Source organism: Perca flavescens, chromosome 21 (assembly GCF_004354835.1).
Source record: "Perca flavescens isolate YP-PL-M2 chromosome 21, PFLA_1.0, whole genome shotgun sequence".
NCBI classification, from domain to species: domain Eukaryota; kingdom Metazoa; phylum Chordata; class Actinopteri; order Perciformes; family Percidae; genus Perca; species Perca flavescens.
In genome coordinates this window covers 13,813,777-13,841,000 of record NC_041351.1, presented here as the reverse complement: position 1 = coordinate 13,841,000, position 27,224 = coordinate 13,813,777, and the positions used below count along the sequence as shown (strand labels likewise).

The window sequence follows — 27,224 nt, the reverse complement described above, 5'->3', positions numbered from 1 at the left end:
CAGGCAATCCCCCTCCACTGTATCTTAATTTGATCTACACTCAACTTGGAACCTTTGTCTGTGCTTGTGCACACACTGGGATTTAACAGGACACACACACACACACACACACACACACACACACACACACACACACACACACACACACACACACACACACACACACACACACACACACACACACACACACACACACACACACACACACACACACACACACACACACACACACACACACACACACACACACACACACACACACACACACACACGCTATGAACAATGTCCTTCACACATACGCAGGCCAGAGCAGGCACATACGTGTACACTCTCAGAGCTACTCTGTTACCTCCAGCACAAGAAGGATCCTGAATAATGAGCACTATCACAGAAAACATTTCCCTAACCGCTCTTGTTTGACTCATCAATGTAACGCAGTGTGGACCTCATCAATTGTTTTCAAAAACAATTCTATTTTGCACTGATGCACATTTCACTTCATTACTGCAGCTATTATTCGGAGGTACTAATGACGTCGGTGGTCGCGGTGCATGCATGTGTGAAAGAGTGCACGTGTGTACTGTTGTGCACATTGCGGAAAAGACAGAGTACCCTTGTGTGGAGGTCTTTGTGTAAGGGTTACTACTGGGGGCGGTAAAGAGTGAGTGGCAGACAGGGGTTGGGGGAGACACTGATTACGTGTAATGAGATACTAGAAATTACATTACAAAAAAGGGAACAGCAAACACCCCAACTGTTAGTCAATACATACACGCACTAATTAGATTACACTTGAATAAAATTGAATACTCTAAAATGTTTGAATGTGAAAATGCATCTTGAGTTTGAGATTAAAAACAGCACTGAAACAGCGGTTGTTGATAATGACAATCTAATTAAAGTGTAAATGGGACTGAATTAGCAACATATTCTGGTGGTTTATGTCGCTGGCTAAATTTGAAGCTGATAATCAGTAATGGGCTGCAGGAACCTTTCCCATTAACTGGATCCAGAGCTGTATGGGCACATCCACCCTCTAAATGGCTGATGATGATCAGCCTGCTGCTGCTTGGCCCGTTCTGATACGCCCCTCTGATTTCGTAGGGTAGAAACAGAGTCATTTGTGTCAACTGTTAGCCACCTGCTATCCGTGTGTTGCTCTGCATTGTACCGCACTGCATTCCATCTGGTGGCAGTGGCGTTTCCGTCATTTGTGCAAAGCGCCATTTATTTACTGTCAAAGTCAAGAGAAAAGCATTGAGGTCTCACTCTCCTCCAGCCTCTCCCTCCTTCTGAGCACTTCATGTGTTCTCTCACTCAATGGATTTTCTTGCACATTGTGAATATGTCTCCAAGGCTTTGACGTCAACTACCTTGTAGTGTCCAAGAAAAAAAACTTTGTTGAAAAACTTTGAGTCTCTATAGGTGACACGCTTTCTTTTTCGGTTCCAATACGGTGGTCGTCAGTACTTAGAATAACTACCACGTATTGGCTCCTGCAGGTATTGATCTGTGTGCACCTGATGATTTCTCTAAGAAAAAAAAACAACATTGCCAGATATTGGGTGTTTATGACACCTGAATACAGGTTGGACTACAGTTTAGATTGACCATCATAGTATAAAAGTAGAACAATGTACTGTACATGTAATCATATGAAAATGCTTCAGCTTATGTAACTATATATTTTCTAATCACATACACTTTTGTTCTACTTAACAGCTCATGCAAACACATGATTTACATACAGAGCACGATGCCTCTAACATGTTTAGCCACATGTGACCATGTATAAATTGTGTGAACATGTGCAGACTGCGAAAACTAATTTCCCCCTGGGAAAACAAAGCTTAACGATTGAACAACTTTGTTTGAGATTTCAACCCGAAAGATTAAAAGACACCAGTGGTGCTATGGAGTAATGTTTTTAGGAGTGGTCCTCCGTTTTGTTTTGCAGGAACATGCGGAGATGCCATTCCACAACAGCGTAGCCATATGTCAACAAAGGCCAAAAGGAAGCAGACTGGTAAAATAGGATGTAAACTACCCACGATTTTAAATGTTAAAAACCCTTGACAAATGTTTCATGAGGAAGGAAATTCATTCATTAGTTTGTTGTAGACCTCAGAGATACACCCAATGTGTTTTGGTGAGAAACTGATCATGCAAACAGAACTTTTGTTTGTTTTTAAGAAAACTCCACAGGGGGGCATCACGACTACTGTATGTGCTGACTTAACGGTTGTCATTGTATTCAGCGAGAAGATGTCTCAATAGAATCAGTATGACATGTGCAAAAACGGACTAAACTTTAAATGTTTTTTTTATTAACAAATCAGATTAATTTAAATATGGTTTGAAATGTGTGACGTAACACTGGAGATGACAAACCTAAACACAGACCTGAATATGCAATTTTGATCCAGTGATAGAGAGACTTTGAGGACATGCTTTTCGAGAGAGAGAGAGAGAGAGAGAGAGAGAGAGAGAGAGAGAGAGAGAGAGAGAGAGAGAGAGAGAGAGAGAGAGAGAGAGAGAGAGAGAGACTTCAAGGCATGTGTGTGGGTGTGTATGTGCATTAGTTTTTGCCAGTGACCCCTCGATAACTCTAACTGCATTAGGGGTATTAAAAGCATCAGAGTCCATTCTGCTTACAACTGGGAAAGCAGACAGCTAAGTGGAGATGGTCCTCCCACACTGGGGGGAATCCACTGTGTCAGCGGAAATCCTGCTGGAGGTGGAGTTTCTGGACAATAATGCCAACTGATGTTTTTTTTTTATACCGCCAAATCATTACAATATCCAATCCTCCACATGAGAAGGAAGATGGCTGCTCTCAGTGATCAGAAATCAATGCCCATGAACTGTGACCTCACAGTCTATGAAGCCCATCATATAATTAAAACAAAGGGGGGGGACTGAAAACCAAATCAATGTCCATTTAATGTGTATATACTTATTTTTGAGTGTCTTTCGGACTAATTCATGGCAGCACTAATCAAATATGTACAGTATTAAGGATTTGTTTAGTTAAAGTTAATCTTTAATATCTGCAGGGTGGGTTTTCATCTCCATTTCATAACAGAAGCTCTGTTCATAAATATGTGGAAATCGCTGAACCAATATTTAGTTTTTTTTAGGCAAAATATCACAAACAGCACATCACACCCTCCCATATGTATCTGTCTCGCTTGTCAAAATGAGTTTCCCTTAAAACAGCTGCGAGCATTTCGTCATGGCTAAATCCCGACTGATGACTGTCCCAGTAACAGGCAGCCCAGAGACTTGCTTTTGATTGGCATTACCTCAAATCAGAGGATTTCAGTCGGAACATCTCTCAGTTGACCTCTCGGTTGCTTGAACTTTTGGAAAAAGGGTATGTAGATGCTGAACTCATAAAACTAAACTCATGTGGTAGTAAACAGCTATACTATGAAATGCTGGAAAATGCAACCACTTACAAGGCACTTTGTTTTTGCATGTGTGTGTAAGCATGTGGTCGGAGTACTCACAGCTGGCACTGGTCTCCTTTGATCCCCTTGGTGGTACAGAAGCACTTGCCAGTTAACACCTGGCACACACTTGCATGACCATTACACTTACAGGCTGGAAGGGGCGACAAAACACAGATGGAAAATAATTGGGGGGGGCAGAGGGAACAGAGACATTGTTGATTGGCATCAAACAAAGCTGAAAATGTGCATAGAGTGAATATTTGGTTTGTATGTGCTTGCACGTTTAAAGCTTTGAGTTCAGGATCTCCTGAGGGCACAATAAAGCCTACACTTCTTGTCGTAACAGTTGTTTTCTCCCACTTTACAGCACTAGGCTAGCAGTTTCCCATTGCTTGCAGTGTTTGTGCTAAGCTAAGCTACATATATCTCTTGTGCTGTACTGAAAACTCTGAGATGAAATTGATATTGATCTGGGTAGGATGGTAAACAAGTGTATTTCCCAAAAGATTGGCTGAACTTCAAAGATCTGAGACATGATGGAGAAAATATGCCCCCCCCTTAGATAGGACATCACAATACCCACTGGGCATGTGTGTGTGGAATATAAAAAGTGCAGCAATAGATGTGTGAATTGGCTCCTTAAGTGCTACTCGTGGGGCAGCCTTTCAGGTTTGCACTTGCAAAAAACTAACCCATTCCTTTCAGTTGACTGAGCTTTAAAACACTGAGAAGGTGTTTTACAGAAGGGTCAGCGGACACAGTTCTAAACCTCCTTCATAGCACCCAAGATGGTAAATTAATATTTCAGGTGACAGGAGTGCTTTTAACTGCGTATCATAGCACTTTCTCCTACATTTCTTCTTATTGACAGCTGGTGATACAAGGATTTAGTTTACTGTGTGCAAGTCACGCTGGGTAGGAGGGAAATGCCTAATGTGCATAAAACAAACACTGAATATGCAATCTATTTGCATGCACTCATGGCACATAATGATTTTGAGTCATTTCGCAAAAGAATAAGCAGAATATTCCCTTCACAGATGATCACCTGTCTAGTTTCACTTTACAGGCTACAGCTATAGCCATAGCCTATGCATTAGCAGACGGTATTGGAGACCGTAAAGCTCCAAGGTGGGTGGGTGGGTGGGTGGGTGTGTGTGTGTGTGTGTGTGTGTGTGTGTGTGTGTGTGTGTGTGTGTGTGTGTGCGTGTGTGTGTGAGTCAGTGTGGCAATTCAAACAATAGTCTCCATGTAATTTCTCAGGAATGCTATTCCAGTCTTATAAAAGGGACAGGGAGCGTGGGTAAATCTCCTCTTGACAAGAAAGCTCTACCAGTCTTCAGTAAATCTCCAATTTATTTAATAACTGTTACCAAATTCACATAAAATCATTTTATATTCAGTTTAATGACCTATGCTAACATCCCAATGTTTACAGCCATTCTCTACATTAGATTCAGCAAACATTAAGTATGTTTGCTTTAAAAAAAAAAAAAAAAAAAAAAAAAAAAAGAATGCTGTATAAATTATGGCTTGCAGTCACTCCAGAAAATGTATTCTGCACGAGACACGGATAATAAATCTGCATCAAATGCGATATAAAAACTCAATCAAAAGGTTTTATTGAGTGTGTGTCAGTCTGTAATTCCAAAATCAAAATCAAGATAAATTACGCATTTCCATTTTCAAACCACAGAAACGCAAGAAGTCAGTATTTGGCCTTCAGCGTTACCTCCACTTCCCACAGTATACCACATCTGCTCTACACTCACTCTTATATCAGGGAAACCCAGTTGATCTTGACATTTCCTTGTCTTTAGTGAGAGTGGTATTTTCAACTCAGTTGCCACGGCAAAAAGAAACCAACAGAGACCAGATGTCTATTTTACCTTTAGTTGTTTTTCTGGGAACACTTTATGAAACCAACATGGAAGAATATTCTATCAAACTATTAATCAAACAGGACAGACAAATTGTCACCAATTCCTCTCAAATAGTGTCCTCTGTTAGTTAAGTTGCGTTATTACTGCATGTTTATCACGGAACATACTAATTAGAATTCAATAAGTAGATAATATTTCTCTAAGAGTTTAATTATCTTTTTTTAGTAGGTCTAGTCAAAATAAAATAAAATAGAGAATGTAATTTGTGTTGTATTTGTTTAAATTTAATGATTGTTAACTGAAATGAAATGTATACAGATGATTGGAGGAAAGATTAAGAGGGTTAGAGTTAAATCAATTGACTCCATCACCAAAATAATAAGCAAATTCATTATGCCGTATGTGTGCAGAATAACTCATTTCTGTGGCGATGCGGCACTCACCCTGGCATTTGCCGCCATTGGTTGGGTCTCCATGGTAACCCGGCATGCAGGTCTGGCAGTGAGGACCAGTGGTGAGGTTACGGCACTGTTCGCACACACTGCCGTTCACACATGTGCTGTGGCCATTACACTGGCATGCTGACAAAGAAACAGAGAGGTTATGGATTAATGCAACAGCAGTGTTGGAATACATTTCACTGCTTTAACTTTCTGTATTTCAACTAGATATATGTGAATATGAAATGTCAAATCTTAACACATTAAGCATCTCATGGCTACCACAGTTAATGTATCCTTATTGTGGGTTATACTGGGGGGGCAGAGAGCAAGCTAACACAAAGTGGAACGAACATGGATTTTTTTTATGATTAGGAACAGGAATGAATGAGTGAATTAACATGCTTGCAGTCACAATCATCTTCATCTGCCTACAAGTCAGATTTACAGATGCATTTTTGAATAGTTTGAATCCAAGCCACACAATCATGTTGATCATGCTCCCTGCAGCTAATTAAAAAGCTTGGATTTGACACCAGCCCAACAAAACGTACACTTAGGGGTTGTTGTTGTTATTGCTTCTTGGAAAAGCAACAGACCCATTAGAGCTGTCAGCAGCTCGTGTATGCCATGTCATATTAATTGCTATTTAATCAGACTTGACTTTTAAAATATTTTTAATGGCTGCAACTTTTAATGAAGCTGCATCTATGTGTCCAATTGGAAATAATTAGTTACATCTAATGGAAAAGTATATAAAATAACAAATAAGAAGAGTTTCTTTTATGTAAGACTGATTCGTAAATTCATCTTGTTTGCATTGGTTTTTCACACTGTAAATATGGACTGTTATAATTAATTCCATCACTGAGAATGAAAACATTAAAATGCCAAGCTTTACACCTAAAGGCTTACATAAAAACTACATGTTCCTTCAGATTTCTCAAGGTTTTTTATTAATATCACTGAGCCACTGAGCACACCGCACAGTCTCATATTACAACTAGCTCTGAGTAGATCATCGTCTTACATGACGTGGTTGTATGGACTGGGGCTTGATGACTGCATTAAATGGCATACTAGCATAAGATTGCATAAAGTCAGCAGGGAGGGATTAGTTGCATAGGGAAGCTGTAACAGGAACCCTTGACAAGAACATTTTTTTAAACTTAAGACGTGACAGTTAATAGGTACAGTAATAACATCCTCTCAAGAAGATACACTTATGACGCATGATCTGTAATTTCAGTAAGACAGGACAGGAAGTGGATTCCTTACCAGGGCAGTGAATGAAGGCCCACTCGTAGCCCTTGTCTTTGGGGCAGATGCCTGGCTCAAGGATCATGTCCTGGGACTGGACCTGCTGGCCCTGCTTTGCCAGTCTTTTCATCGGCCCCCGGTAAGAGCCCTCCATGCACAGGCCCTTCCCTGTGCTGCTGGGATCTCCACACCAGCCACACTCAGGCTGCTCCAAGCATTGGGAACATGTCCGCAGGCCTGAACAGTTCTGAGCTGAAGGAGAGATGAAGAGTGAGTGACTGGTATTTCTTAAAACTATCATATTGGAAAGTTTCCATTACTGTTGCACTCCTTTGCTCTCTTTTTTTATATAATTTAAACCCCAAATCACTTTTTGTCTGTGTTTATTATCCTTTGTTAGCCAGATTTGTCCATTTCTTTTCATTTTAACATGTATTTACCAGGATAGTAACCTTAAAACAAACAGCAGAAGGCAAATTGTAACGACTAGGCCCAATGTTGCCGCAAATAAAATCCTGAGGGATGTTGCTTTCAGGATTTTATTTTGTAGGATTTCAGGCTTTTAAACACACAAAATCAGTAATTTCCTAGCCTTTAGCAGGACATGCAGATTAAGGAGCATGAATGTGCTTTGCACTGAAAACACAAGCTCTAGTCTGCTGTCAGGACAACGGATTTGAGGGCGCATAAGAAGATAAGAAGCAAGTGTTGAGCATTTAACAGTTGATTGAGAGCTGAAAAGGCCAAAGAATGATAAAACAAAATGTATCAGCACACAAGGGCCAGTGAAAGGTTTGTTATTTGAGCAAAGTTCAATGAAAGGCTTAAATGTGATGTGTGAAGTGGCACCTCGCTCCAAACTCAGAAACCCAAGGGAGAGATGCTGTTTTGTCAGTTGGGGGACGAATTTTCGGGCCACTAAATTGCTTGACAAGTTCCAGCGCCGCCACTCGCCTACCAGACAGACACTTCAAATGGGGAAAATGCCACTGCTCTTTTAAGGAGACAAAAACTTAGTGCTTTTACCTCAGTTTGTGTCAAAAAATCTCCAGCTATTCTGCTAATGGATGTGAAACCATGACACAAGAACAATCAGCAAACAGTAAGGCCATTTAAGTTTGTTTTGACGACTGATTTCTAGTGACTGATTTGTTACTAGCATACCATTCTGAGAAAAGAAGCAGCTGAAGGAGGACTTCTGTCTTGCCACAACACAAAAGCATGTTGAAATAAAAATTCTGTGTGAACACGAACAACATAAATTGGATAGTGGTTGTGACTAGGTCTGTACAGCAAAATGTGTGTCGCTTCATCCAGTGTTAACAGTTTTCACCAGCCGAGCAAATATAACCTGTATTCCTGGCCCCTATTCTCTCGACAACACTGTCAAGTCTAAATTTATTTATGAAAGCTTTAAAGTGCATTTTAAAATGTAAACAAGTTTAACGTCATATTTAGTCACAAATGGCATCAAAATATGACTTTTGAGGAAAAACTCTAGAAGCTCAGATTTTATAACATCAGTTTATTGTGAATTCACTTTGCTGTCCAACGCCTCCTGTGTTACATTTACTTGAATCTGTGTCTGCAGGCTGTTCACTGCTTGCAAAGTGTTACAAAGATCATTGATCAAAATGACAACTTCACCACTTCAATATCTTTTCTGTACATTTCTTTTAATTCACTCTGCAATCAACAGATGACAAATGTTGCTTAATATCACCAAGTACCCTTATGAGTATGTGGAATTGTAGCCATATGCAAAGAATTTTACTTTTTTAATTGCCCTCCGCAGCTTAAGAAACGGAGGATGCAGTCACGGCACGGCCTCTTAAAATATGACGGAATCTAGTTTTTAATGACCAAAGCATACTTGTGAATATTGTGATGGCAGAGATACAGAATTATATTTTACCAGCACTACCTAATGGCTTCTTTTAATATAAATACAGTACAGAATAACAACTAATGACTATTTTCAAATCAGTTAATCTGCAGATTATTTTCTCAATTAATGATCCCTCCTTCCCCCTATAAACTGACAGAAGAGAAAATGTGAATTACAAATTATAAATTCCCAGAGCCCAAGGTGCGTATTCAAATAGCTTATTTTGTCCAACAACAGTCCAAACGCAGAGAAGCATTGCACTATCATATATGACACATAAAACTGGAGTCTGTGAATGTTTGCCATGTCTGCTTGAAAATTGACTGATACAATAAATCAATCATCAGAATAGTTGCCAATTACAGAAACAGTTTGCCATTTTAATCGACCCATTGTTTCAGCTCACCTATTGTACTGTGCATCTAGTCACTTACAGCGTAACTGCAGGACCTAAAACAGTGGAGTTGATGTAGTATGGAGCACACAGCCCAGTCCTACTATCAAAGATCAAATCAAGGAGCAAGCAAAATGCTGGGAGGAAAAAGGGAAAGTCAACTCCACCTTGCATCTTTTAAATTATATCTGAAGTAAATGCAGCTTCAAGGGATTCGCTTTTTCTGACCTATGTTGATGAAACGGATAGACAGAGTGTTCATAGCAGAGATGTGATGTTGATACATTTGGTCTGAATGTTTGATCTGGTAAGATAAGAAGCTGAAGAGGTATTTTGGATTACTACTTAACATGACAGATAGAAATCACTAGAACTGCTGTTGAAGGCCATGAATAAAGAGTGCTTCATACAGCAAAGCAACAAACTACTACCAAGTAGTAGTAACTCCCAAATAATAACTACTTGTGCAAGGTCAGAACTGCAAAATTAGACTTTCTACTGAGAGCAACACATACATCACAGTCTGCCCTTCCAAAGCCTCCCTGAAGGTAATGATACTACAGGGCATTTTATCCCAGGTCTATGGTTTTAAGTACATGTATGCAATGTACTCCGCATAAAGAAAGCCTCTCTATGCACTGAAAATGAGGAGGAAAGAAGTAAAGTAAGAGACGTAAGTGGTGTTTGAAACTTGAAGGAGCAAAGTTAGAGCAAACAGAAAGAGAATGTATAGGATACCCTTCTCTGTCATTCAAGCCAAAGGGGACAAATATCCACAGTGTACAGAAACGTCTCTGAGTTACCTAACACCAGCTGACACAAATGAATTTGAGACTGCACCCTTCAGCTCCCTAAATTTGTTACTTGCTAAACTGATCTGAGATGTTTTTACGATCTGACACAACTGTGGATATCATTCATACATCACGCAGCACAACCTTCAGGTGAGGGATCCCTCTGATCAACTTAGCAATGTGAAGTGAAAAATACTGTCAACAGTTTAACCTCCGTATGTGTCCAGTGCTTATGTTATTTACTTTTAGATATGATGACAAATAAGAATAACAAATGAAGCAGATGTGTTGTTGTTCCAAGATATCATTTCACATTTGAATCTAAGCCTATTATCCTATCTATCCAACTCTTGACAGATAATCACTTTTTCCTCGGGTGAATCTTTTCCTTAATCCTACTCCAAAAACTACAATAACGTTCATATTTACATTACTGTATATGCAGCTATTCCCATCATACTTATCTTCTCATTCGCAGAGGGAATTTATTTGTAGGCTTCTCTGTAATTGTTCCTTGATACGTGACTGTCTTTAAACCAAGTAAAGCGAGATACTGCTTAAGAGTCCATCAGTAGCATGGTCAACAGGGAAATCAGTTGGGGCGACTCTATGCGAGAGAGCAATTGGGGATTGCAACCCAAAAAAAACTTCCCAAGCGAATCAGAGGAAACTAATACCATTTTCCCTCTGACACAAACACCTTCCACTTTAAGCTGTTTTCCTCCCTTAACCTCCTTTCTGGCTGTGATGAATATTGATGGTTTACAGAAGGCAACCTGGGAAAGCTTATTGCCGGCCACCTTAATGCCAGACTATAGACTCAAAGAAGCCTCATCTAGATTACGGTAAGTAAAAGACACTTACCCACACAATCACCAGTCTGCCACTCCAGACACTGGCCATAGGGGAAAGAGATAACATAGGCAGTTGAGTCGACACAGCGCTGCGCACTGCCGCACCACATACACTCCATGGCCTGGCTGGTACAGTTGGCACAATTGGTGTGCATCGAGCAAGGCTTCTTACAGGATGGACGGGAACTCTGGTTGGGGTTTCCTGGACAGGAAAGGACAAGATAGAAGGAAAGGATAAGGAGTCATTTTCATACCATTCCTATGTAATGTTACACTGTTTGCCAACAGATAGATCATAGCCATGTAGTATACGCATGCATGCATGTGAGCGTGTCTTACCGGTAGCTTTTTCACAGATGAGTCCATGGGCAGTGGCAGTGCATGGATTGGCCCTCAGGCCTGACACCTGAGGCTCCTCCAGGTATGCACAGAAACCAGAGTCACTGGGCTCGCCGGGCAGCCAGCGCAGGCTGCCGTTGGTGAAGGGAGACATGTCCTCCCAACCCCAGTACGACACGTTGATTTTTCTCAGGCCCACCCAGGGAGACAGCCGCTGTGGAGACACGGAAAAAGGCCGGACGAGTCACTGGGTATTCAAATGTAGGACAAAATATCGCAACTCTGCCTCCCCTTTCTGCTCCATCATGCCATTTAAGAAATGAACGGCTACTGCAGTTACACCTGGGAACCAAGAATGACATTAAAAGTCTACTGAAAATAATTTCACAGATAAGAAGACTTATTTGCCTTCAGGATTCAACTTGTCAAGTAATGGGGAAATGGCATGTCAAGGTTCTGTTTGGAACAAACACACGAGTTTCAAATCCAGCAGACTGACAACAAATGATATCCTCATGAATACAGCAAGCATGACCAAACTAAAATCAGCAGTAGACTCCACAATTTTCTTTGCTTTGGTGAGATTAGAAGCTGAGTGTTTCACATTAAAAGATGAAGAGACTTGAATTATCATGTTAGGACAATTTATATTTCTTTCTATGAGCAAATCGTAATTTATGAGTTATATTTTATGAGCCGTTCTCAACTGTATTGCTGGGCATACTGGACATCTCAAGGCGCAGCATAACACAGTATGGGTCTAAAGCATTTGGAGCCTTGCTAGCTCAAACATGTAAACTCGAGGAGGGACAATCGCCACAAACTTATACACATTTTGAATTTGTGTCACCAATTTCCATTATTGTGTTGATATATTTGTGCATAAAAAGAATTGCTTAGAAAATAAAAGCAAAGGAATTTCGAAGCTATACTCTGACCAAAGTGAAAACTAAAAGCAAGGCTATGCCTTAGATAAGTGCTTATGATTGTTCCTACAGACAGTGAGTCATGTGGCCCTGGTGTGTTATATAAAGCAGAAAAAAGAAACTGTGACAGCGTATCTCAGAAACTAAAGCCGAGCATTGTTTTCTACTTGTAATTGCATCATAGTCAAAAATAAACCATACACGCTGTGGCACTGCCAAATGGAAAACAATGTGATGAAAAATGGTTGAAAAACATGAATTACACAAGCTAAAAGCAGGGCCGCAATCAGACAGAAAACCGAGCTGTGCACAAGTACAAAAGTGATCAGGAGAAAATCATCTCAGAATGTATAACTCATCAGAGTTACAGACAGATAATCTTTGTTCTCTTCTGTCAGCTAAACACCAAGTTGTAAGCCGAATACCCAATTACCCGGCATCTGAGGATAGCTGAAAATATTTCGGACTGAATTTGACATACCGTATTTACTGCAGGCTTTTACATTTACCTTGTCTTGTTGCTGGAGCTTGTTTAGTTCCTCAAGCACAAAGTCCACTTGTTTGGAGGTGGTGAGTGAGGCGATGTTTCCATTGAGGTTCTTGCAGTAGTGTTGGGCATTGTCATAACTCTCACGGCTGGAGTTGATCCTCAGACAGGCCTCCCCCACCTGGCTCCATCCCTCACTGCACTGCTGGGCTGGGAAAAAAGAAGTATGATAAGAAGATGTATGAGCCATGGGCTCAAGACATGTTAGATGGTAGTAAACAATATTGGTCTACTCTCCCCTAGCTTTTACATGTGAAACTAGCCATTTGGTGCTAAGAGGTTGTGTACAAAAGGGTTTTTAGGTTTTTATTGGCCTTCTGTCGGCGAAAACAACGCTATGAGAGCAGTGCGAGTGAACCAAAACAGTAAATGAGCAATGAGCTGAAAACCTGTTGTAAAGCTACGCAAAGCTGAGGGGAGTTGCAGATTCAGGTGATAATTCTGTGTAGGTTCATCACTGAGAGGGACCCATTTCACATTGTTTTCACCTTGTCATTTGATACATACACACACACATATACATACACACACACACACACACACACACACACACACACACACACACACACACACACACACACATATATATACACACACACACATACATACATACATACATACATACATACATATATTATATATATATATTTTATATATATTTATATATATACATATTATATATATATATACATATTATATATATACATATTATTCAATTATTTAAGCTTTAAATTCAATTACACTTTAAATCATTAGATAAATACTGCTCAACAACATTCTTCATGAAAAAAAGATTGCAAGTAGAGAACATAGCAGACTTCCTGCAATCTGCATTTATGACTATCTGCTTCCTTCCAAATCACAGCGGACTAAAGATTTAGGACTGTGTGTGTGTGTGTGTGTGTGTGTGTGTGTGTGTGTGTGTGTACTTGTATGCCTTAGAAAAAGGCTGTTAATTACTGCTTTTCGTAAAAAATACGGTGGGTGCTCATATAAATGTGTGCAAGTACATGCGGACGCATAGTGTGCAAATCGTGCCGAGACTCCCCTTCAGGCATCAGACATACACACAAACACACATATGAGTTGAAACTCCCACTACTGCAACAAGCCCTTGGGCGACAAGTTTTTACAAACTGAAAAATATGGATATAGTGACAGCAACAATTCTTGAGATTTAGCCAGTCAACAATTGGGAGGGGGAGTAGAGGGTGAGAGTTAAAGTAAATAAACTGCCAAGCCTGACAAACAACATCAGGATGACACCTTGAAAGTACATCTCTGCAAATAGCAGATGCTGTGTTGAAGTAAAATGTACAATACAATGTACAAATCCTAATAGCAAGGTTTAATGATTATTCGCTTCAGGTCTGAATGTGTGGAGTCATTCAATCCACTTAACACAACATGTCATCATTTCACAACACAAGTGACTGTTTTATGTTATGAACCGTAAACTCTCATCATATTTTATCCATGAGATTAAGAATAAGGTTCATGTACAATCGTAAGTTCTACACTTAAAGCAACAAAAAAACAAAAGAGTAAACCTGGACATCTTCTTATGCACGTGTATAAGTCCAAAGCCTTCAATAAGTGTTCGTATGTGCGTATGAAAATGTGTGTTGGGAGCCTAACGTCTATCTTACCAGGCAAAGCGTGGCACTCTGACTGATTCTGGTCCCACTGACAGTTGAGATTCAGCGAGCAGCTCTTGCAGTTGGCAAGCTTGCTGCACACATGCTCGTTCCGCACTGGACACTCAGTGAAGTTCCTCACGTTCTACAGAAAAAGAAAGAGGAGAGAATAGAAAACACAGAAGGACGGTTGACAGATGCTTTAAATTTAAGATAGATCCAAAAAGTGTGGAACTGTTGAGAGAGTGCATGAGAGTTAATATATTTCACCGCTAAAACACAGTCCTGTTTAAACTATTAGGAGTAAAAAACTAAAATGTACGACATGTGGACAGTATATACTCTTTCTAAACAGAGACACCATAATAACCTGAATTATCACTTGATTTCAACAGTGAAGATGACCAATATCCCAAGCTTACAAACACAAGTGTGTTTCTGTGTGTGTGTGTGTGTGTGTGTATATATATGTATATGTGTGTGCGCGTGCGTGTGTGTTTCAGGAGACCAGAAGTGCTCTGGCGCCCCCTGTTGGACGACTCACAGAGGTACAGTTGCTAGAGGCAGAGATGCACTTCTTGTCATCACACCACTGGCACCCGTTGGTGTTGGCTGTACAGCTGGCACAGTCTGAGAACCGGTAGCACCGCTCATCCACTGTGACTAAAAACATATAGGGAGAGGGACAACAGAGTGCAGTAATGAGTGTACTGTATATAGTCCAAAAATCATATATTTTCTGGAATACATAAGATGTATCTATATTTAAGTAGAGGGAAATAGTTCCTGAGGAATATAAAAAAAATACACATGAAACTAGTTGATAACCTAAAAGGAATAGCATTCTGTTGAAGTAATTAAAAGTTCATTATTATTGCTAGTCAGAGCTAAAACCACAACAGCAGTCATTTAGAATAGCAGAGAGCCTAAATGCCTGTGTTGTAAGTGTGGAAGAGCGGATAGGAAACATTCACTCTGCAAAAAAAAAAAAAAAAAAAAAAAATGTTCTCACCAGGTTTAGGGGGGCAGAACGAGGCAGGAGTGAGGCTTCCATTAACCATGCTGGGTTCCCAGGGAAGACAGCGGCCTCGACTCCAGATGCAGCGCACCCCCGGCCCAGCCTTCACACACCCTTCCTCTGCCAAGAAGGCCTGGCAGCTGGGGGGTCGGTAAACAAGCACATCGTTGAGCAGCACGCCGGAGAAGCCCCCAAACACATACATGGACCTGGCAAAAAAAACGTGAGAACAGAGTGTAAACAAGAAGGCACAAAATAAGAGACAATAAACTTGATTGTTCTATTTATTTCTACTTAATTCTCTTCAGAAGGGTAAAAATCACTCTACAAAATGCTCAACAAAGTAATAACTATAAAAGGCAGTCAAATGTAATGTGATGTCGTGACCTTGTTTAATAAGCAGCCACAAGATAAATGTACTAAAAACTTGTAGTTTGTTTGAAGCGTCTGTCCAGTGAGCTTTTAGTCAGACTGCAGATTCCATAAGCGAGACTCACCCGTTGCTGACCACAGCAGAGTGACCAAAGCGGTTGACATCCCTGTGCAGGTCTGGCTTAGGCAGGAGCCTCCACTCATCACACGCTGAGGAAAACACAAAACCATATGTAAACATCTGGTTTGTCTTCGTGCTTATGACATAAAGAGAAGTTTTTGACAATCGTTATTCAAGTTGCTAATAACACCACTGGAGAGGTCACCATTCAGGTGGCGTGATGTTGAGAATAATATGAGTCCTACCGATGTCATACGCAAGGAAGTCAGCAGAGAAACACTTGGCCCCGTTGCTGAGTGATGTGTCGTTGTGTGTGTTGCCGCCGAAGATGAGCAGGGTGCCGCTGAGGAGCACAGCTGAGTGCATGTACCGTGGAAAGCTACTCTCTCTCAAAATAAACCTAAAACATATGCATGACAAGTGTGTCAAGGGCAAGAGTAATGACAAAACACGTAACAAACAGATTTACATACACCGACGTGAATGCATAATGAGTAAGTGTTGATTTACCATGTCCGGGTGTTAACCTCATAGCGGTAAAGGTCATCAACAAGGCCGTACTTGTTGGCAGGCAGTGCCTTATAGCCTCCATGAATATACACACTACCGCTGGCGCTGTCATACGTGCTGCTGTGGCCGTAACCTCCCTGGGGAACGGCACCTTTGGTCTCAGGCACCAGCCACGTGTTGGACCCTGACAGGAACACATATACAGGAATCTTTTATTGCAGAGAAAAAAAAAAACTTACTCACTTAATCACTTGGAGACAGCTGGGCTCTTCTCCCTTAAAGTTTTGATATTATTTGGCAAAAAACAGACAATGCACTTTATAGGTTTTGATTTAAATGTCATAGATGGCATGCGATAGGGATAGAATATAAAATATAGAGCGCTCATAGAATGAGAAACAAGCAGTCTCTTTAAGCTGTGACTCACTCAGACTATACTCCTGAACGTTGCTGACATAGCTGTAGATGGGGGAGTAGCCAAAGATGACCAGCATAATGGCCTCGCCCCCGTCTAGCGAGACGCAGTGGGCCGAGTGACCCTCCACAGCGTAAATCTGGGCCGGTGGGCCAACCACAGGGTTTCTCCGCTGCCACGTCCGACTTGGTATGTTGAACACCCACAGCTCGTCTGTCACATTCGCCCAGCCCGCCTCCAGTTTCCCACCAAACATATAGATATCATCCTGAGAAAAAGAGAGTTAAGTGTTTATACACGCATGCAAAGAAGCTGATGCATGCAGTAATACAAGTGAAAGGAAAGTGTGTCAAAACATATGGATAGAAAATGTACCTTACAAACACGCCTGTTTCGTTGTAATTCCTTCATCTACTTTTCAGTTTATAGAGCCGTAAAGCTTGTTCATGATGAAAAACCAGAATGTTGCAGACGTACTGACAATACTAAGATTTTTTTCTAGTAATCATGGATATATGGTCATGAGAAAGAAAACATGTCTCTAAGCTTTGTGCTTGAAGACATGTAGTTATTTGAAGAGGACATACTGAAAATGAGCAACTTCCATTTGAAAGCGACAGCTGTGGTTTCCTTTTTGTGCGAGCAAACTTTTATTGCTCTTTCTCCCCATCTAATTCTCCCTCCCTCCTGTTAATATTAGCTTATTTTAAATTCCATCTGTACCCAGAGAGGTTGAGGCATATGTGCATGTGTGTTTACCTGGTAGGCAGCAAGTGAGTGGCCATATCTTGGCACAGGGCCACTATTGATGGGAACTGTGTTCCAGATGCCACTCTCCAGGTTGTAGCTGCAGAGCAAAGCAACAGAACATTACACTTTAATGCATGACCTTGTGCTGAACATTAAAACGCATTTATCAAACACTGCACACATGTAGTTTGTCCTTCCGTGACACATAAATCTAATTTTACCTCATGATCAGCTGATGTAATCACAAAAGGGAGCAGTTTCCTTCATGTCAAAAGGTACCGCTTCCAGTCACAAAAAGAACTTTTGTTTAGCAAGAGGTTTCGCACACTGATAAACACGGGAGAATTCCTGTTTGTAGCCATTCACTATACAACAGCTGGTCATGTCAACGCACACTGCTCATTAATTCAAAATACTTTTGGAGCCCAGGATCAATTTTCCTCAGAAATCACAGCACCTGATGTTGAACAAACAGATGGATCAGAAGGAGAGCACATGTCCAGGCAATTCAGATTATTTAAATCTGAACCAGGACATGACTCAGCACAGATGTCAGCCTTTTAATCAGCCAGTCTGCATTTTATCTTAGTACACTAAATACTAAATTCTCAATTTCTCAAGTAAATCACCACCTATACTTTCACAAAGCACAACATTGAAAGATTAACTCCCACACTTGCCAGTTTTGACAAAGCGAAACAGGTGGCCCTAACACTGGGTTGGGTTTTCTCAAAAGATTGGTGAGCGTTAGTATTCTGAGAAGCCACAAACTTTTCCGCACATCCTCCTTTAGTAGTTTTGCTTAGTGAGCATTCAAAGTGAGGGCATGGTCAGGACTTAATCTGAGAATGCAATGGACTGGACAAACTACCAAATACCTCTTTTTCATTTCATATTTTTTTCATTCAAAAACAAATAAACAGACATTTTGCTGTTGGAAAAATCTATACTCTGGAACTTACTTGAGAATCATCTGGAAGGAGCTGTAGTTGAAGGTGTATCCGCCCACCACCCACATGACCTTTTCTTGCACCACAGCCTTATGGGAAGCTCTGCCGAGTGATGTGCCAAACGGCTTGATGCTTGGTAGAACCCAGAAGGACTCAGTGGAAGGTACAGTTAGAGAGCAGTCTGGGCCTACAAGACAGGATGAGAAAGAAAGAAAGAACAGCTGATAGCTCATAGCTGCACTATTGTTTTTTAAAAGATAATTTTGTGGGGAGATTTTTAGGCCTTTATTGGATAGGACAGCTTAGACATTAAACGGGGAGTGAGAGAGGGGGGAATGACATACAGCAAAGGGCCACAGGTCGGAGTCGAACCCGGGCCCGATGCGTCAAGGACTGAGCTTCCGTATATGGGCGCGCGCTCCAACAGCTACACATGCGCCCCACTATTTTAAGACAAAGAACTACATTTATCGGATTCTGAATGGATGGAATTTTTCAGCAGCATCGGACACATTTTTTCAATCCTACTCAGTGAAATAGCAAACATGCCTCTCTCAAACCCAAACAAAAGCATAGCCTCTCCTTAACCGAACATGACAGACAGGGAGGTGTGAATATGTTTAACTGTGTGTGAATGAAGGCCGTGCTGAAAAAGCGCATGCTTTTGCTAATGATTCTGTCAAGTTTCATCACGTGAATGCATTTGGTTCCCTCCAGCTGGAGGCTGCATAATAACGCTCTGTCACAGGGCTTATCGGCACGGTACCAATCAGCATTAGACACAAAACAACACAGCTGTGCACCCTTGTCTGCTAACACAGTCTCTTCATTACATCTTCCAACATGATCATTTTTACAACCTGTGATTGCAAAAGTATGTTGCATATGATTCATCACTCAGTGTTTTGAATGTGGTGAAATGATTCAAAAATACTTCCAATTCACTATGTCTTTTTCTATCGTGTGTCAATGCTGAGAGTGTATGTTGACAGTGAAATAGCAGATACCAAAAAAAAAAAAAAAAAAAAAAAACACGTAATGCCAGAGCAATGAAATATTACTTGGTTTGGTTTAAGCCAATTCTTCGCGATCTGAAAGTTTGCAAACATCTGTTGGGTTTGGACAGAGCTGTTACCTTGCCAGCTGTCATTGCAGACGCACAACTTCTCCCCAGTGAGGTCGCAGTAGCCGTGGTCGGGGCTGCCGCAGTTGTTCCTGCAGTACGGGATGTCACAGGCCTCGCCTTTCCAGTACTTGTCACATTCACAGTACACTCTGCTGGCGGCCGAGTTACCAGGGGTGCACTTCCCATGGCCAGAGCAGTTATTTGGACAGGAGTTTATCCTAGACAGAAGGATGTTTTCATTTAGCCAAACACTGTATGCGCCATTTAGGCCACTCGCAGACCTTTACTTGGAGACTGAGGAAGATTAATGAGTACCATCTAGTGGTTGGCAAAGGTGCGGCGGATAAAATGATTAGTAATAAATGAAAAACTATCAAGCAGGTCATTGTTCATTAACAGTGATTGTTGCTGTGGGTTTTAGTCCAGCAGAAAAGCACTTGTACCAGCCTTCTTTTTTTTTTGTTGCTGAAATGTGGGATGCAGAAACAAGTTACCATCCATCAACTAGCTAGGAGAATTAAATGCACCACTGTAGTTTACAATAAATTAGACACATCAATGAAAACCTGAGAAATGTCTCTAACATAGGTAATGGCCTAAAACACAAGCTGAGCAGGAATTGGTCCCTGGTCAGGACTCCAAATCTAAAAATATAAACAATGTGAGGTTTTTATATGTTATGCTTTGCTTGTAGTTTAGGTTCAAATGGAGAGCCTGGATAACTTACGAGTAAAATATTTCAAATCCTGTCAGGTTATATGCAGCATCGCTGAAAAAGTGCAGTAGTGCATAGCCTGAAGTTGTCTCAACCTCAGGAACCGTCTCATTTCCTCGTATCTCTGGCACGATGAGGCCACTGTGGAGAAATGCAGACAATTCACTGGCATCACTTTCTTACAATCACAACTCTCAACAATTCTAAGTTACAGTTACAAACCAATAACTCTGCTAAGTCAAGATAACCAGACACATGCTACATTAAGTGAAGAGTAAATTAAAAACAGCTTGAAAATCACGTCTCGCTCCTGTCTTAAAAAAACATCCATCTAACCAATACCTATTTATGTATTAACCCTAAAGTGTCAATCCACTCTTTCGCTTTGGAGTTTCTTACCTGAAAACAGCAACCAGGGGGGCATATATCGAGTCTCCATCGTAGACGTACATATGGTCCCAACTACATTCTGTGGCAAAGTGGTTAAATCTTAACCGGAGAACTGCATTTGGACTGCAGAGGAAAGAATGAAATCATGGTTTAGGTTTCAAGGAGGGACATTTGAACAACATACACATTTGGTTTCCAAGTCACTGCAGGATTCATATGTTGTTGTTCCCAAACATTTTTTAAGGAACCCAGGATGATAGGGTGGCCTCCCTTTTCTTCCTGGCAATAACGTTTCCAAACAGCTGTCATTGCAGTGACTGTGGTTGCCATGACAAGTTAAAGCATCAACTGGTACAAAGATTCTTGCGCTCTGGAAGATTTCTAAAATGTAGTAGTCAAACCCAGCTCAACAGACAAACATTCAGAACCTACTACTTTGTAAGCAACAAAAGTACACTTCCTTCAACAGAGATGCTGATCTTTGTTTAATTGCATCAATCAGTTTACGCTGCATTATTAAATTTGCCCGTGCATGTTCAGCTTCAGTAGAATATACCAATTTAGAAAAAAAAATACTTACTAGCCCTCAATGAGCCAGGTGCACTTTGTTTTGTACTTGTAGTTGATTGGACCATCGGTGAGGTATCCTGAGGGCTCCGTCAACCTGAAAGATCACAGAGGCGGGACAGTTAGCACAGGAATATGTTGCCTCGAGTACAATGTGGAAATACATTTGAATCTAAAAAAACTGATTCTAATGGTCATTCCATGGATTGGTATATGTATACATGTAATTATTGGGCTACACATTAACTGTATTTTCTTGCTGGTCTGGATTTTATTTGCAGCTAGGAAAGTAGCATTTTAAGTTAGACCTAAAAGTAGAGGAAACAAGAGCATCTTTAACCACAAGTCATCTAATTTGCTGTGTTGCCTGTCTGAGACATCAAATACATGAATAAAAAACAAATGTTGCTATATTGTTGTTTGGAATCTCTTCTTTCAGAAATAGCATTTCATGAATTGAACACTGCTTTTTAAAAATAGGGAGTAAGTAGATCAGCCTAAGTATATGTTGCTTCTTAAAACCATCCTCACACTCAGCTTTAGAAATGACAATCCTTTTTTATGTCCCTAAAGCAGCCCTACAGCAGCATAACACCCAATCAGTGGTCAAACTGTCCACCTGGTAAAAAAAAAGAAAAAAGAAATTGCATTTTGTAGTTCAGAACCAGCAGCATGGAACAGACATCAATATGTTACTGTTAATGATTATTTGCATGTCCTTGTGAAACACCCAGTCTAAGGCAGCTCTGTTGTACTGGGGCAAAGTCTTCTATAAAAGGTGAACTCATGTGTCCAACTTTAGTGAGCCTAAGGTCAATCCCCGTCAACCAAAAAATTAAATCATCTGTGTCTTAAAAAGGTTCCCCTGCTCCGTTCTGGCCTTGCCTCAAGTCTGACACTGGAAATTATTTTCAACAAAGTATTCTTCACAGCAGTGGGTCACAATGATAAACAACTTCTGAATGGACATTCATCACTGTCCCATGTTACAAGAAATTTGTAGGTATCCCACCCACAAAACGATTGCGATGAGGAGACAGATTACCCAAAACTAGTTTCCCCACACAGTGATGCTTTTTTTTCTGGTTTGCAACAGATTGTATTTTGATAAAACTCATTACTTCATGAATCCACAAAATGAGAATCTGTCAGTTGATACCGTTCAGGCCTTGATATCACAGAAAGACAGAGTCCCTGGTTTCTTTATTTCTGACTTTGAAAGCTTCACAAATACATACTGGGCTCTCGTGGGTGGTCTGAGTAACACAGTAACTGAACTCTATTCCCTTTTTATGTCCCCGTCAGCTGTTTTGGATGCATAACATGAGTGTACAAGTATAACATTAATTTCGATTCAGAGGTTTTGAAAGATAATGGCCTAAAGACAGTTCTAATCTCATAAAGATACATATATGCATACTGATGAAGTATGCATAATGTATGGTATGATCCTGACACTTTTGTGTGTCAAACATTGTTTTGTATTTTGTTTACAACTCACATCAGGAAAGCGTATATTATAACAGATATGCTTGAGGTCTAAGATTGATAGTCTTTATGCAAAGTCTATTGATCGATATAAACACCCAGCTGCACGCAACAGCAATGAGTTAGGGCAGTGTAGACATCCAAGAATGAATAAATGTTTTATGGCGCACTTTGGACTTCCCAGGGAAATATTATCCTGTGCGGTCCCTGAACGTTTCAAGGCTCTGTGTGTTCCCGCAGTCCATGCCACTGTGATGTTTGGTCCTTCTCCATTTGAAATCAGACATTATAATGCATCATAGACAAGAAAAATTATCCGTGATGCCGAATTAAACTTTCAAGACAGGGTTTCACACTTGTTATGAGGGAAGCCACAACATGTTTTTGCAGCAATGTGTAATTGATCATGTATTAACCAGGGTGCATGCTTCCATTCCACTGACTACAGAGAAGCTAACAGTTAAATTCTCACATTTCAGTGGTTTATTTCTAGGTGATGGGAGGTTATTCCCTGACAACATGCCTAATGACAACCCATACAAAACCTCAGACACACATCAGGAGCAACGGTAATTACTGTGATCAAAGCACTTCTGTACCTGAGTGCGCTTCAGGTGTACTGAAAAGCCATTAGATGTTCCTGTCAAGTGCCACACTCAAGATTATCATTATATAGCAGTTTGATGTTTTTCTTCAGTCACTTTACATTATTTTTCTGCTTTCTCCTAACAATTACCATATGTACACACATTCCTTAACTCATTGCACCTATTAGGGGGTTGACATAGCATTTACCTGTGCTGATAAACACCCATATTTTTCCAGTTTAGGAACAATAGACATAACCACTATATAGGCTGCAAGGCATTTTCAAAATTAGTTGCAGATGTCTTCTCAAAGCCACTATAGGCTTGTTTCTCTGGCAAAAGCTTAAGCAATTTATGTCTTTATGGATTTTATGTGCAATCGCATCAGGCCGTAAGTCAAAATAACCGTGCACGTTAGAGGCTTGGTTTTCTGGTCTATGCTCACATGTGCAGATTGGATTGTGCAAGATAATTGCACTCATTCCTTTAATCAACATCAGACATGTGGGTAATAATGCATGTCTATATCTCCAGGGAACAGGGATAAATCACAAACAACTAATTAAAGGACTGATGGAGGCTACAGGCAAAGTGAGAAATTTTCACCAAACAATTCGTTGAATCAAATTAATCAATCCACCAAAATCTAATCTGCAACTTTTTTGGACTAATTGTTTAAGTCAACGTTAAAACAGTGTTCCAGTTTCTTAACTGTGAAGATGTGCTGATTTTCTTTGCCTTTTGTGGTAATAAACTAAATATGTTGTAGTTTTCGACTACTGCTAGTCGAAAGCAACAGTGTTGAGCCCAACAGGTCTGTTGAGGCTGCTAGCTCATTAAAAACTATAGTTAGGAGTTTGGCTGGTTACTGAGCACGTAAGTGTGTAAAGGGGTTTTGTCTTGGACATGTGAGACCGTTATTAACTGCAAGCCATCTCCCCAAAAACTAGGTGCACTCAGGTCTGTTTGCTGAGTACCAGTGACGTAAAACAGCCACTTCTGGATCATATTTGATCTTGACTTACTTTAGGTGGCTCAGATGATTTTAAATCTAAATATGATGAGAATTACTAAAACAAAGACACTGCATCAATCTGATGTTGATCACAGATTACATGAGATGTAGTGCATGGCCACTTACTTGAACCTTCCTTGGCAATGCTGGCACTGGTCTCCAACCCATCCACGATCACAGATGCAAGATCCGTTGATACATTTTCCAGATAGACAATTCTTGTCACACGGTTTTGCCGGGGAGGCGTGAGTGAACAGTACAAAGTAAAACAAAACATAGACCACCAAGTATCTGTTGATGCCCCGCAGATCGCTGTGGGTGGCTAATTTGGGTCCAAAAAGAAGGAGTTCAGTCTTACATTTCCCCCCAGGATCCATTTTTCTGCCAGGACGACCAAGCCGAGTAAAAGACCGGGGCCTTTAGGTCTGCTGGAGAAAGCCTCGGCTATTCAGGTGGTTTGAATTATGACAAAGAAGTCCTGCATATTTGTTGAGCGTTATGCATACCCACATTAAGGCTTAGCTACGCCTGTTTACAAAGCAAAACGGCTAAGAAAATGTAATGTTATCAAAGTGTTAATAAAGGCTGCTTGTTTAACCGCATGCATACATTTGGAGTGGGAGGAATTCCCTTCACCCTACCTCTTGTTGGAAGAACCTACCAAAAAAGCCGACCATCGATTAAAGCTAATTAAGCAGCTAACTCGTTGAAAACTGTTACTAGCCAATACATCATTTGTTAGCATATGTAGCTTATTTGTAGTTTGGCCTCTGCTAGGTATAGTAACGTTACAGCACTGATTCAAGACCCCTCTCTTCCAAATGCCATTTCAGCAGCCATTTTAACGCGTAAACAATCCTTCAAACTGAAACAAGGATGTACATTTTAACATGCGATGGTCCTTCCTCAAACCGCTGCAATTTAGCTGAATCTTTGCCACAGAAGAACAAAGGGGTTGTGGTGTTTGTAGCCCTGGACCTAGTGCGAAGGCTGCCGCAGTCAACATGGATGTGGTGTGGGAACTGGAAACCTATTCTTGCCGACCGGGGGGCACTGAGCAAATACTTTGCACTGTTGTAAATCCTACTGGTCTATTCCCACAGCAATGTAGGCACCTTCAAAAGTAGACTTCATTGACAGCAGTGTGTTGTGGCGTCTCCTTGTATTCCAGTGGGGAAAAACACCGCTGTTACTCTCAAAACATCACAAGAACTGCCTGGCAGCGATGGATTTGCTAGCGCAGCGACACTAGACAGTTCATCAGGTTGGAAAAAACTAAACACATCATGCGCATGCGTACTGGAAATGGGTTTTATTTAAAGGTACAGTGTCAAAAAACAAAAAAACACCAATTCTATGCGGCATTTAAACGCAGGATGAGTTTTTAAGTTACTCAGGTCAAGGATGTCCACTCCAATACACTCCAAGCATACATTCGGCGACATTGTGTCCTTTTACTTTTATCTTGAAATGGAAAAAATCTCACAAGCAGAGAGAGCACTTTCTTTTTTGATAAGATAAGTTACAGTGGTAATGGAACTGACTCATTTGGTTACATCTTCCTTAAAGTCATACAGAGAATATTTTATGATTTTACGCTCTGTGTAATGGTTTTGTGTTCATATATCATAACATTTCATTTTGTTTTTAATTAAGTAATCAATAAGACCAGCTTTTTACTCTTCCTGCACATAAATTTCCATTCATTTTGTAGGCTATATAATTAGTTTGATTTCAGCCTGTGCAAATAAACAAAACTGATTTAGCCTCTATTGTTAAAATGTACAGCCTATTACCAATACATGAAAAGTAGCAGTAGGTGGTATCTTGCAAATATTGAACCTATAACCTATTAAAACAATACATTGCAAATAGCCTATATGTAACAGTAGATGTAAATATCAGATACGGGCTCTGCTGTTTAAGACACTCTGTGCATTCCGGGTTGTCAGTCCAGCCAAACAGTAAAAAATAAAAAATAAAATAAAAAAAAGATCACACCAGTTATGCTATTAAGTGAAATAAATAAATAAACAAAACAAAATAAAAATCTGTATATATCTTACATTCATACTTTTTGCATTCTTGGCTCTTAATGGCACATCATTGAACACTGTAACAGGGAAGTGATAGTGAGGATGATAAAAATTGTCAACAAATAATAATAATAATAATAATAAAACCATCACCTTATCGTGGTGGAGAGGTTTGTGTGTCTCTGTGAACCTGAGGGCTGTGTTGTCTGGAGCTTTGTGCTCCTGGTAGGGTCTCCCAAGGCAAAGTGGTCTCAGGTGAGGGGCCAGACAAAGAATGGTTCAAAAACCCCAATGAAAAAGCTAAGCAGAGATGGAGTGACCCTGCCCGGAGGAAGCCCGGGGCCCCCGTCTGGAGCCAGGCCCAGACGGTGGGCTCGTCGGCGAGCGCCTGGTGGCCGGGTTTGCCACGGAGCCCGGCCGGGCACAGCCCGAACAAGCTACGTGGCAACTCCCTCTCCATTCCATGGGCCCACCACCTGTGGGAGGAACCGTTGGGGTCGGGTGCGATGCCACATGGGTGGCAGTGAAGGTCAGGGGCCTCGACGGACCAGACCCGGGCAGCAGACGCTGGCTCTGGGGACGTGGAACGTCACCTCTGTGTGGGGAAGGAGCCGGAACTGGTGCGGGAGGTGGAGCGCTACCGGTTAGATCTGGTGGGGCTTACCTCTACGCACAGTCTTGGTTCTGGAACCATACTCCTGGATAGGGGTTGGACTCTTTTCTTCTCCGGAGTTGCCCAGGGTGTGA

At 40.9% G+C, this 27,224-nt stretch overlaps 1 protein-coding gene across 1 annotated transcript in view; it reads right to left on the bottom strand.

Moving 5' to 3' along the window:
* The window catches only part of atrnl1b (attractin-like 1b), a 63,708-nt gene extending 37,997 nt beyond the window's left edge, over window positions 1-25,711 (bottom strand). Inside the window, exons 1-20 of the mRNA XM_028568098.1 lie at window positions 24,568-25,711; window positions 21,365-21,448; window positions 20,794-20,907; window positions 20,407-20,535; window positions 19,689-19,897; window positions 18,566-18,740; window positions 17,613-17,700; window positions 16,866-17,121; window positions 16,439-16,622; window positions 16,174-16,328; window positions 15,933-16,017; window positions 15,430-15,644; window positions 14,962-15,080; window positions 14,430-14,562; window positions 12,743-12,930; window positions 11,308-11,521; window positions 10,979-11,170; window positions 7,057-7,290; window positions 5,782-5,919; window positions 3,513-3,606 (exon numbers count right to left, since the gene is read on the bottom strand). Coding sequence (XP_028423899.1) covers window positions 3,513-3,606; window positions 5,782-5,919; window positions 7,057-7,290; window positions 10,979-11,170; window positions 11,308-11,521; window positions 12,743-12,930; window positions 14,430-14,562; window positions 14,962-15,080; window positions 15,430-15,644; window positions 15,933-16,017; window positions 16,174-16,328; window positions 16,439-16,622; window positions 16,866-17,121; window positions 17,613-17,700; window positions 18,566-18,740; window positions 19,689-19,897; window positions 20,407-20,535; window positions 20,794-20,907; window positions 21,365-21,448; window positions 24,568-24,818 — 3,257 coding nt within the window. The 5' untranslated portion in view covers window positions 24,819-25,711. The remainder of the gene's footprint in view (window positions 1-3,512; window positions 3,607-5,781; window positions 5,920-7,056; window positions 7,291-10,978; window positions 11,171-11,307; window positions 11,522-12,742; window positions 12,931-14,429; window positions 14,563-14,961; window positions 15,081-15,429; window positions 15,645-15,932; window positions 16,018-16,173; window positions 16,329-16,438; window positions 16,623-16,865; window positions 17,122-17,612; window positions 17,701-18,565; window positions 18,741-19,688; window positions 19,898-20,406; window positions 20,536-20,793; window positions 20,908-21,364; window positions 21,449-24,567) is intronic.
* Window positions 25,712-27,224: the final 1,513 nt, after the last annotated feature.